The following is a 12,472-nucleotide window of genomic DNA, read 5'->3' as shown; positions in this document are numbered from 1 at the left end:
CCGCGTGGGTATGATGGGGTGTGCGCCTTGGTACGCCGCGATTCCCTCTCCATGTTCTCGATATGATCGTAATGTTGGTCCACATACGTCGGAATCAAGCTTCTCGCTGGGCCCCGTTGATGCTGCTTGTGCTGTCGGCCGAGACCCCAGATTGTCTCCTTGAATTTTCGCCCACTTCTGATTGGGCATTCCTGGCCTATCAAGTGCTGCGAATCCCGTCGGGGCAACATAGCGACGTTGCATGCACCGGTCCTTCTTGAGCGTATCTTGGTGACCACCCTTGTTGGACCCCGATTCCAACGATCGCCGGGCTCACTCGCAGCGGCCCAACCAGCGCATGGGAGAGACTGGCTAGATCCCGCCACTTAAAGGCTCTGCTGTACCTATCGACATTGAACCCCACCATGATCCGATCTCTCGTACTTTTCGGGTACGCCAGATACGGAACCGAATCCGAAATCCTAGAGTAAGGTCCCGCTTCTCTATGCTTTGGTAGTTGGACATTCCTAATACGTTTCGCCTTGGTGAAAACAAGGCTTACAGACGAACGGTTCTAATTGCTCACAAATATGCAAAAGAAAAAGGAAAGTTGACCATCAATTTGACATTCAAAGATGACGACCGGAGATAGTTCTAGGCCGAGACATCATCCGAGTCCGTTCTTCCTCCATAGTTACATTACGTGTTCAAATACAATCGGTTTTCAACAAGGCTCAGTGTAACTTCGAGCCTTCAATCCACGGCAAAGTCGGTTGTGGGATGCAAGGGTATTGCATAAAGTGGTCTTTGCAACCAATCACAGGTTTTCGCAATTGCGGTCCGTAAGCCCTGAGGATGCCGAATCAGGCTGGCATATCACTCACAAACCACCAGCCAGCCTCATGCTTATTCCTGAATCCTGATATCACAAAGAACACAGGTTGTTGTTTGTTTTGCATTCTACAACACAGATCTAGCCTCGCCTACAGCAGGTGTTGGGGGTAATTTGTAAAAATCCGGACATCGCCATGGACCCTACTGGCGACCATTCACGAGATCCGCTCTGCGCTCTCTGCCAGAGATTTACGAACGATCTCATAGCCTCAGACTTTGGCCGCCGCTATGAGCTTCCCAAGGATGGTATGTGGACAGAGAAAATGATCTCGGGGAAAACTCATGGCTTTTCCGGATATGGCCCTGGCTTCATTCACTACAAGACTGCCAGTGATCTCGAAAATAGCGCTCAGAGCTGTGCCATGTGCCGCGCCATCTGGGACGGCCATCGCCCGGAACATCGGCTGCTGATCCGCCATCTCGCTCTTTTCGCTGGATATTATTCAGTAGAAACGGAACCGAAACGCTCCATCCAGGCGACGTCGTTGGACGATCGGTGGCAGACAACTCATGGTTGCGCTTTCGATATAAGCATTACACGTCCTTATGAAGGAGAAATTTCCTCCTTTTGTCTTTCAGATCGAGCAAGTAGGAAAATGCCTGACTTTGCGCGAGCCATTCCGGACAGTTCCATGTCGTCAGACTCGTTCGAGACCGCACGATTCTGGATGAAGAATTGCGTCGAGAACCACTCAGCCTGCTCAACACCGGCACGCGAATTGCCAACAAGAATTATTGATGTCGGGACCATCTCCGGAGCTCCTGCCTCCCTACTCATCACGAATGGCGTTTCTGGGCACTACGCAGCTCTAAGCCACTGTTGGGGCGGAAATATTCCGTGCAAGATGACAAAGGACAATCTCAACGCCTATAAGAATGCTCTTCCAATGCACGTCCTGCCGCAAAACTTTCTCGATGCTATAACACTTACTAGAGAGCTCGGCCTGCAGTATTTGTGGATCGACGCCGTGTGCATCATACAAGACTCGGCCGAAGATTGGGCCACGGAAGCAGCGAGAATGGCAAATGTCTACAGCAACGCGAGAGTTACAATATCGGCGCTGGACTCCGCCGGCAGCACCCTTGGCTTCCTCGCCCCAAGGTCCCATAAAAGGGTCAATTTGGGCCAAGGATTCATTTTTTCCGAACGTCCACTGGACTACCGCCAAGCAATCGCCGGGGGCCTCCTCAATAGCCGCGGGTGGTGTATGCAAGAGTGGGCATTATCAAAGTTCACGCTGTCCATTGGACGCGAACAGATGTATTGGGAGTGTCCGACCATCACGGCTCGAGAGGACGGGATTCCTCATGACGCATACTACTACGCCACACCCATGAGCTTTGAGGTAGCGCGTAAAAACCTATCCCTCGGAACTACGACGAGCTTGCAACATTGGTATACAATTGTGGAAGAGTTTAGCAAAAGAAGTCTGACTTTTGGCGAAGACAAGCTGCCAGCGCTGGCAGGTGTTGCTAGTCGTTTCGGATCAACCAAAATTGGCGGTTCGTATGTTGCTGGGCTTTGGGCAGAGGAAACCCTCCAAGGCATTTTGTGGCGAGCGCGTACGTCTGGTGCGTATGGTAAGGAATTTCCTCCGGACCTGCGGTTACCAGCGAAGCCGCGGGCTCCAAGTTGGAGTTGGGCTAGCATTGATGGGGAAATACTGTTCCCTATGAGGGTAGGAAAGGTACCCTGGCAGCCGCATGCCTCCATCCAAGTCCTGCGGATCGATATGAATGTTGCAATGAACGACTTCGCGGCCCCAAAGGTTGAAGGCGCTTTGAAGCTGCGTGGACTCATCGCTAAGATGCGATATGCTCCTGGTAATAGGCCCAAGCGTAGTGATGCAGTTCACGAAGGCAGTCTAGCCTTCGAAGGAGAGACGCGTTACGGAGGGACTATTACCATGGACCGTGACCGCGCAGTGGCACGGGATTGCTGGGCACTTGTCGTGGGGCAACGGCATACTGATATTCTCACTCTCGAGGAAGTGGGCCACAATAAGTTTAAGCGAATAGGATGTGGTTCGAGAGACTTGAAGTTGCATGGCGATGACAGCTTCTCCTTAACGGATATTTCATTGATTTGAATATTTGAGTGTACTGGGAGGGACTAATTCGGACGTGCGGGAGATGTAGTCAAGTCGTTCCGAATGTACTGTCAATCTGAGCAAACATCATACTAGTCCTTGGGAGCCGGCGCAGCTTCCGAATCGTTGGCTAGAAGTGCTTCAAGCTCTGCTCCTCGTTTCCGCCTTTCTTCCAGGGAAATCTCTTGCTCAGGCGATGTTGACCAGCCAAGGCCTAATTCGGGGTACTGGAGCGGGATTTCACCGTCGCGGGGCAGACTATCTAAGTAAATGGGCCACGGATTTCCCATCCAGGCATTACTGGACTCATGATCCCGGCGTTGTTTTGATGTCAAAGGGTGAACAAGGACACTGAGCACGGTATTAGATACAGACTTGGGCATTGTGATGATTGGCCTCTTTGTCTGGTTATCTACGCACCTTAGGTTGCCCCGATTTGATGCCAAATAGTAGAAGACATCTGAGAATGATGAGTCGGGAACCCAGACTAGTTACGACTGATTAGCCTGAACACAGATGCGCTGATGTAATTTCAGGTCTACAAACTTTCGTATGATCCGGCGGGGTGAGGGCTGATAGGATACTCATTCACTCGGAACAGTGGGACAGCGACGAACGCGCCTGTGCATCAACGTCAGTGGCTGGTACATGAGCATCGTGATAGACCAGTGTTACCATCGCGGCGAAGCCTTAGCACTGCATCACGAAGCGCAAGCGCCCGCGCAGTCTCCGTGGGCGACTGCAGCAGAAAGTAGATATGAAAGTGCCACTCCCGAGTCCGACTCTCGACGACCGTCTTCAAATCGTCCTGCGGCGCGGGCAGCGTGGATTGAGTGACCATGGTCATTCTGAGAGAGTAAACAAACCACAAACGTTCAAGCTTTGTTGTTGTTGCTCTTCCCCGACTTCTTTACGGAGGCGGAGGCGCGTTCGGAATGAAGTTAAGATTCCGGTGTGGCTGAGACTACCCTCGGAAGTTGGACATGCGGAGTAAACAGCTGTTGGAGCACGCCATTAACGTGGCTTTTGCGTGCGGCGGCCGCGGGATGAGAGACGGACTCGGCTACGACCGGTTGGAGCGGAGCCGATGGAATCCGAGTCATGATTACTCTTGATTGTTGCAGTGGAAAAAAACAGCCTTGCCACTTTTTTCTGCTGCCAAGTTGTGGCCGAAATTGCGGGGTTTTTTGGTGACACTGGTAGTAGCACTGGTGAGAATCTTACGTGTACTAGTTGTGATGCTCGAGGAATGGTGCACAACTGATCACGTGGGATCGACTGCAGAATGTTGGTGTCACATTACGAGGCAGCCGGGAATAAGAACAGAAAGACCCAAGGACATGGAATGCCATCAAAAGTTCGGACAATCATCTACTATTTGGCTTCAGTAAGGGCACTCTTGAGAAACCTGTCGATGGAAGGGATACAGAGCTCGTCGTATTTACTTCCACCCCGAGTTCGGACTCGTATCCAGCATCAACATCAAATTGGTATCAACACGTAAGCTGCAGGTTGAGATGTGTACGATTGATAGGCGGGAGTCCCCGAGACACCAAATCCGAGACACAAAGTCGCATCTTGTGCGATAAGGATGCCCAATGCAGATGATCGACTCCCCCTGTCACGCCTGCCTTATCAGCTTCTCACACTAGCAGTACCCCAAAGCGGCAGGACATTCCAGAAGAAATTCCATGCCAAGTTGTCAGCATCAAAATACAACAACAGGCAGAAACATAGCAATGACTCTGCATATTTACCACGCTGTGTTCGAAAGCTGTGCCAGGCGCCACTGGGCTATCAGGGTAAGACTTCAGAAATGACACTGGCCGATCACCGAGTATCTGGTCTCACGTTTCACAAACTTTCTGCGCATACACGGTAACATTTTGCATGTGATTGAGAGACATCAACTCGAACTCAATTCTTGTTGGGCGTTGGAAGGAATCCTGCTTGCGGGGATCGGTATCGAAAGGTCTCACGACAATAATCACAAACAAGAAACTGCATGTGAAGAAGGAGCATATGCCAACGGCTCGTCCATGATATAAGCTGAGATTCTGCCACGGAGCTTATTTGTGTTCGGTCAGGCTCCCAATCTCATCTGGTTCAGTTTTCAGTTGTTCTCTCAGTGATCCGAGATCACGACAACATCACCATGGCCTCACCCGCAGCACAGGCGTACAGCGTCGAGGTCTATGAGACCGTGGAGACCAACAACATCAAAGAGACCATCGAGGTCACCTCCGTCGACAAGGATGGTGAAACGCAAGTTGAGAAGGTCGAAGTCGAGCTGCCGGCATACCACACAGCCCCACCATGGCAGCTTCTGTGGGATGACTTGAAGCTCTTCATCCTGAAGGCTTACAAGCTCCCTGTCGTCGTGTTCCCGTTGGCCTACCCGCCTCGCCTCAAAACCAATTACCCGGCTCTGGATCAGGCCTGGGTCCCTCACATGATTCGATTTGGCGCCGTCAACCGCGCCGTCACCTACTTCCAGAAGAGGTTCCAACATTTCATCGACCCTTTTTACCCCTCTGGTGAGATGGACGAGCTCTACCCCTCCGTCGGAAACCTCATCTGTCTGGCTGCTCACACCGTCCTGATCGCCACTCAACTCGCCTTTCTTTTGTCTCTCCCTTTCATCGCAACCTTCCCGTTCACCGCGGTCCTGCCCTACGCCATCGCCTTCGTTACCATCAACTACCTCGCCTGCATTCCTCTCAACTCTGGTGTCACGAAGGGTATTCTCAAGTCTCACGGGACCACCGAATCCGACAACTGGGCCAAGTACGAGAAGGAGGAGTGGATCTTCCTTAACGGTGTCTCTGTTGGGTAAGCAGTCCATCTTCAAACAAAACCAATTCGATGATCGTACTGACAAGATACAAGCTCCCACTGGCTGCAGGGCAACCTGAACAGACTGTCGAGAACCTTCCATCGTCCCATCACTGGTGTCCACAACAAGACGTGAGTAACTTGAAGTCCGGCGATCAGAAATCCACGGTCTAACACATTTGTGACAGAGCTGGAATCATTTTCGACACCATCCAGTGCCTCGTGGAGAGATGCTTCTACTTCGGCACAACCGACACCAGAGAGTGCTACGCTCTCATCGCCGGGGCTCTCACCAATCCCGTCAAGGATCGGGTCGTTCTCATTCTTCACTCTCAGGGCGGCCTTGAGGGCAGCATCATCCTCGACTGGCTCCTCTCCCACTGCGCCCGCAAGGACCTCAAGAAGCTTGAGATCTACACCTTTGGAAACGCTGCCAACCACTTCAACAACCCCAAGATCGACGAGGGCGAGTACGTCGTCGGACATATTGAGCACTACGCCAACGACGGTGACTTTGTCGCCGAATGGGGTGTCACCCACTTCAAGTCTCTGATTTCCAAGCAGGCCAAGGAGGCCAAGAACCACTCCAAGAAGTTCCACCTCCACAAGCGTCAGTCGCATGAAACTGCCATTGGCAGCATTCTCGGTGTTACCGCCAGACAGAACAACTTCAGCGGACTTCTCTTCAAGAACAAGGGCAAGTGGGGCCACCTGCTTAACCAGCACTACCTGGACAGAATCCTCCCTCTTAACGACACTTTGACTGGTGTCGTTGAGAGCAAGGACGGTTGGGGCAACAAGCACTTCCTTGATGCCGCCATGGTCCAGGGCAGAGGCCTCCGCAAAGGCGACAAGAACAAGGTGGCCAATGAAAGCAGACTCTGGAAATACATCAACGGCAGGGAGCCTGGCATGGTCAACGGCAACTAAAGAAGGCAGAGGCTTTTCGTGAAGAGTAGAAGGAGGACCAGTAGAGAGGGCGTATCGGATTTCCTCTACCATGCCGAGTACAGCTCGCAAGGTACGGATTAGTGTTTCAACACATCCCCCCTTGACTACTCGTGTCTTCAACAGCACAACTACTATTTAAACCTATTACATTAACCTCAAAATACAAATTTGGCTTATGCCCCCAAATTATTATGATACATGATCTTTCAGCAGTCACCTCAGTGAGTCACTACGAAATCTTGGATTAATTTTAATTATAATTTAAACATTATGTCCTATGTGCACATAACACGCTGGTGTTCTTTTTGCCGAACGAACTAGACAAACGTCGTTCCGTATCCCGACTGCTCACCAGTGAGAACATCAACCTCAAGTGGAGCTTCATAAGCAGCGCCAGACGCGCTGAACGCCCCGTCCAGAGCCTCGAATGGGATGTTCCTCCAAGTATCCTGGATCTTGCGCGCGCTATTCAGAAACTCTGTACGGACACTAGAGTAGTTGGCAGCCACTAGCTCGCGGTCCTTCTTCACAAACTTTCCGTCAACAAGGACGTGCTGGATGTCACCAACGCTGGCGTGAAGAATGACTGCAGCGACAGGGTCGATCCAGCCAAGCAGCGCAGGGCTCTCACCGTCCCATACAACAACATCCGCCTTGGCACCCTTTGCGATGACGCCCAGGTCGGGACGGCGCAGGGCGAGGCCGCCATTGCGGGTGGCCATGAGGAAGGCCTGATTAGCGGTCATGGGTGTGGAGGTCGGGACCTTCCAGTGGGCCAGGACCTGCTGGTAGAGCAAGCGGCGGGTGCTCTGCAGCCAGAGACGAGCCTGGGTGAGGATGTCGGTGGAGAAGGTGAAGTGGGTGTCGACGCCGATGGCGGCTTGGTCCTGAATCAGGTGGCTGTTGGGGTGGGTGTGGCCGTAGTGCATCTCGGATTCTGGGGTGATGGAGATGTACTGGTTTGTGGAGCGGAGGAGAGAGGCGCCGCGGTAGGTCAAGAATGAAGCGTGAGAGAAGACGACGGGGATGCTGGTGTTGAGGGCGCCGACTGCATGAAGGTCTTCAGGGCTGTTGGTAACTAGAGGAGATGTCAGTGACTTGGACTTGTTTGAGAGGAGATTTGATAGATAACTTACTGCCCCAAGGTCCCTGAAGACTGTGAGTTGTAATGACCGAGACGTTGAACTCCCTGAGTGCATGTTAGCAAATGCCTCGAGGCTTCAGTCTCGTGGTGAGAAATCTTACTTGGCAAGGTCGACGACAGCATTGACCTGGTCAAGGACCGGGTCGGGACCGAAGAAGTCGCAGGCAACGCCAAGGCTTGTGGCAGACCCATCAAACTCGGCCCTAGTTGCGATGTCTCTGAAATTCGCAAGCTGCTCAGAGACTGTGTAATTGGTAACGTTATGGAAGGCATAAGACCAGAAGACTCTTGCACCGCTGTCGATGCTGCCTTTCAGTCCGGCCTCTGCTGTGGCGTTGGACCACGTATGGTGAGCGTGGTCGAGAGTCGTAGTGACACCAGCATTGAGAGCCTCATAAAGCCCTGTCAACTGGCCGATGTAGACATCGTCGGCACTGAGAAGGCCAGCAGCGGCATATTCTCCGTAGCGGGTGAAGTACTCAGCGAGGGACGTGTTAGAACCAATAGTCTTGAAGGCAGTCTGCCATCCGTGGCGATGAGTGTCGACGAAGCCGGGAGTGATAATCTTGTTGGTCACGTCCACAACCTGCGTGTCGTTACCACTGACGGGCTGGTTTGCAGCCTCCTCGGCGGTGTAGATAGCCGTGATCCGGTCGTCGGTGATTAGGAGGGAGCCGTTGCGGACGACGTTGAGCGAGTTGGTCTGGTCATCGAAGCCGACGATAGTGCCGCCCTGTAGGAGGACCGACGAAGCGCTGGCCAGACCGACAGAGGCCGCTAGAGACGCTACCAAGTTGAAGGTATGCATGTTGAGTGAAGCCTGTTGCCGGGTTTTCCTTCAAAAAAGCCTTCTCTCACTGCAGTCGGACGATGAAATGTGACTGAGCATCAACGGGGCCGTTGACTTGTTTAAATACTTTCTCGGAGTAACGTCATCCCCACACCATTGTTTGCTGATGCTCGTATTATCAAGATTCAGAATCTGAATTGGTACTTTGGGCAGCCGTAGAGCTATGTGGATATCCGAGCGTGCCAATCCGGCGCCTTCCGGCATGCCTGAACTAGCGAACGCTCAGCATTGGGTGAGATTCCTTGAGAAATGCCAACCACTTCCTAGCTCCATCATGTGCCCGGCGTTTTTTGCCATCGGGTGGGGATCCAGAGAGCTGCCATCGGATAGCATCGTTGTAGAAAGGCGGAAGATGCGGTCATGGAATACCCCGGAGGACACCACCATGGGCCCAGAAAGACGTTTAGGTGGGTACCTGACATCGTGACCGCCGATGCTCTCATGCTTCTTGGTGGGTAGCTCGGAGGCAGGCTTTAGCTTGTATCTCCACAAATGGAGATTTCAAATGCGACGAGCGGGCACTTTATTCTGGGTTGCGTACAGGTTCCTCTAATCATTCCTGGTTATCATTAGCGGCCAAAGCATAACTTAACCTCTAGGCACCCATTCGGATTTAGGATGACGCGCCGTCTTACTGCTCGAGAGAGTAAGCTTGTTGGATTCGACAGTCAGTTTTTTCATAATCCGACCAATCAAACAAAAGAACCTATTCCTGAAGCAGAGATCCGTATTACTTCTCCTCGGATGTAAGGCGGTTTGGTTTCTTTCACCACGCTCCTGGTTCATCTTGTGATGTTTTCCGGCAGGCTCGGATCATGTTTACTCTTCCTTCTTGGCAGCTTGCAATTGTGGTTCGAAACATTCGAACGCCCCCACACTCGTCAGCGCTGACTGAAAGTGGTTCTTCGGTTCGTGGCTGGCTAAAATGCATCGTCATCATCCGGCGGGAGAAGCGTGGTATTGGCGTGGATGCGGGTGGAATCAGGTCGGTAAAGACCCGCTTCGGCAGTTCGCCGGACCCGCCCTAGAGTCCCGGACCGGGATGTTCTGTGGCGCGCGGGAATCCCCGGAATTCCTGTCCGAACTACCGTATTACCGATCCAGTCGTGCATGTTCTAGAAGAGAGAAGACTCCATGGGATTCGTAATATCCATCCCAACGAGTTCGTCCAGAGCGATCTGCATCTCGCAAAGGTCGCGATTGTGGCTCCAGATGCACGTGCTTCGTGCCTGCCAAGTAAAATGCATACGACCTCTGAGATGTCAATCAAAAGAAGGTTAAACTTTGTGATAGTGCCAAGACGTATTAGAAGTCAATTATCTTATCGTAAAGTTAATCTTTCGCAACATCAAAGACGCATGTTGAACCAGGCCAAATGTGACAACGCATCACCCCAGTGACCCCCAAAGACTGGTTCCGACATTTTGGCCCCTCACAATTACCCTCAATGTTGACGACGCTTACGATGAGTGACATCAATGGCAAGGGCAACGTAAGAGCAGTCATAGTGGATGAGATCTTGCAGGACGTGACCCGAACAGGGGCCTAGGGGTTTAACGGACTTACGGACTTACGGATATCCACGCCACGCGTTCACAGCTATCGCGTGACACGGAGAGAAATATCGCCCTAGATCCTCGGTTTTGATAACATTCTATCAAAAGATGCATGTAGGGCTTGATACTCACTTTTTTGTTCCCCTCGTTCTAGTGAAATTCGGTAAGTGCATCAATGTTCAACTCGGGCTAAGGGGACGGTTACGCTGTGACCCTCCACATGTTTCCCCGTCAGAGTCATACGGCAGTCACCAAGGTGCGCCTCCAGGCGGCAAACTGCGAAGAAGAAAAGTTAGAAGGCAAGAAGGATTAATGGAACCGGTTTTGCAGCTGCAATCTCATTGCATTTAGAAACATCAACTCGGCATTGGAGCATTCAGTAGTAGTCGTAGTGATGCTCGCATATCTCTGTACAGCCTTGTGGAACACTGCAGAGATGAAGACGGAGAGCATTGCCATTAAAATTAGACAAAGATAAATACGGGTTTCAGACTGCATGGGGCCTAATGATATTTAGAAAGAGCTTCTGCTTCGTCTAAGTGGGGCACTTCTGATCATTCGAGCAACTGCACCGACCATAGCGGATATTAGAGAGCCCATGAGGGCAGCGAAAATAAAGACGCAATGATGAAGTACGACAAGACAGTTTACAGAAAGTAGGATGAAAAATAATCAGAGCGAGTACACTGTTAGTGTGCCCGGGCAATGAGAGCCGGAAAACCTGAATTCAGAAAGTGCTATGCTAGGAACATGTAATACACATGATTCATTCGCAAAAGCTGTGTCATATTCGCGAGTGGCATGAACATTTTCAGAATTACGCGAGCGACCTTGAGTTTCTCGAAGAGTACCGTGCTGAATTGTGTCATTCGACATCAGGGTGTATGGTGGCTCACAAACTTTCCAACTTCATTGCGCACCAGGAGAGCGCATGGGAATGCATATAAAGTCCACATACATGCCTCCACATGTATGCCTCCACTTCTCTGTCTCATTCTCATCTTTCGCCGTACACTCGATAACTTTACTTACTTAAAACATTCGTTGTAGAACGTGGTTCCTCGTGTTATCTCTCCCAACAGAGCAAACATTTCATGAATTCGGTTTTGATAGCAGCCATAACTGTTTCATCTGTATCCCAAAGGATTCGGAACACTTACTTAACTGAAGGCTTCGGTAAAGCCTCCATCACCAACCTTGCGGAGAACGACTCAAACTTGAAGATGGCAACTGCAAAAGACTCTCCGCACTCACTTGGGGAGCTTCTCATAATCCTGTCCGGCGCAGCGACATCGTGGCTATGGGCTGCCGGCATGTCTTACAGCCCGTGGGTCCAAGGCAACGACCTTGCCATTATCTTGACGGCTATATTTCTCATAATCGCCTATATTATTTGTCTTATGGGCCTACTCATTCCATTGATAGACAATAAATCCCAAGTAGCCAACGCAAAAGCAGCGGCCGCAATACTCGGATTGGGCATTTCGGGTTGTTACGTTCTAATCGCCTCTGGATGGAAAGACTGGGAGCAACTCCTTTGGCTGCTACCAAGCCCGTACCTTGGCATGCTGTTCGAAGCCAAGACCTCAGCTTTAGTGGGCTTTTCACGTCATTTAGTGGCTTTCTATGAAATTGGAAGGAGGTGAATGCCTGCTGGATACAAACACCCATTAGAGGAGTCAGTGGGGCACGAAGTTTTGCGCCCCGATTGACGCGTCCAGTACATCGGAAAGGCAAACGATAAGGGGAGTGACGAACACAGCGGCAATAGAGAGGGAGAGTGGCTCAGGCAAGATAATTTGGAAAAGGCTTCTTTTCAATCTCTATGTTGCGCAAGTTGCGAGAAAACAAATTCGACGACCATAAAGAGGAATAGGGGAAGAACGGTCTTGTCTTCTCAATGACTATTTTTTCAGATTATTCGAAAACGCTATTTTATTTACACTCCAACTCTACTACTAAATTTGTTGTGTACTTCAACCAAACGTGGCCACTGAAAAGCGGGTGCGTCAGGAAAAGCAAACGTACAATGACTTCCTCACTTATGTTTACGTTTGAACAGACCTAGATGTTTTCAACAATATGCTTCGCAGCCACGTCTCGACCCTCTCTCAACTGAAGTATTTGATTCACCAGCTCTTTTGATCTCTATAAGCTCCTCGGCACGGTATCC

At 51.1% G+C, this 12,472-nt stretch overlaps 3 protein-coding genes across 3 annotated transcripts; 1 reads left to right on the top strand and 2 right to left on the bottom strand.

Annotated features, from left to right (window-relative positions):
• Positions 1-3,055: 3,055 nt before the first annotated feature.
• On the bottom strand, positions 3,056-3,810 carry DODA-2 (DOPA 4,5-dioxygenase; the record flags this gene model as incomplete). The annotated part of the gene is made up of 4 exons (XM_032031922.2): positions 3,056-3,314; positions 3,384-3,450; positions 3,510-3,584; positions 3,639-3,810. 4 exons carry the CDS (start codon positions 3,808-3,810, stop codon positions 3,056-3,058), a joined length of 573 nt encoding a protein of 190 aa, XP_031888809.2.
• A 1,308-nt stretch (positions 3,811-5,118) lies between these two features.
• CGGC5_v002999 (uncharacterized protein) lies at positions 5,119-6,728 on the top strand (the record flags this gene model as incomplete). The annotated part of the gene is made up of 3 exons (XM_032031921.1): positions 5,119-5,795; positions 5,853-5,930; positions 5,987-6,728. 3 exons carry the CDS (start codon positions 5,119-5,121, stop codon positions 6,726-6,728), a joined length of 1,497 nt encoding a protein of 498 aa, XP_031888815.1.
• A 338-nt stretch (positions 6,729-7,066) lies between these two features.
• mtaD-1 (5-methylthioadenosine/S-adenosylhomocysteine deaminase) lies at positions 7,067-8,701 on the bottom strand (the record flags this gene model as incomplete). Its single annotated transcript, XM_032031920.1, has 3 exons — positions 7,067-7,827; positions 7,886-7,938; positions 7,995-8,701. 3 exons carry the CDS (start codon positions 8,699-8,701, stop codon positions 7,067-7,069), a joined length of 1,521 nt encoding a protein of 506 aa, XP_031888814.1.
• Positions 8,702-12,472: the final 3,771 nt, after the last annotated feature.

The sequence above is a fragment of the Colletotrichum fructicola genome, assembly GCF_000319635.2.
Source record: "Colletotrichum fructicola Nara gc5 chromosome Unknown KSG_Nara_v1_contig02, whole genome shotgun sequence".
NCBI lineage: Eukaryota > Fungi > Ascomycota > Sordariomycetes > Glomerellales > Glomerellaceae > Colletotrichum > Colletotrichum fructicola.
The sequence above is the reverse complement of the archived record's forward strand: the minus strand, read 5'-3'. Positions and strand labels throughout refer to the sequence as shown.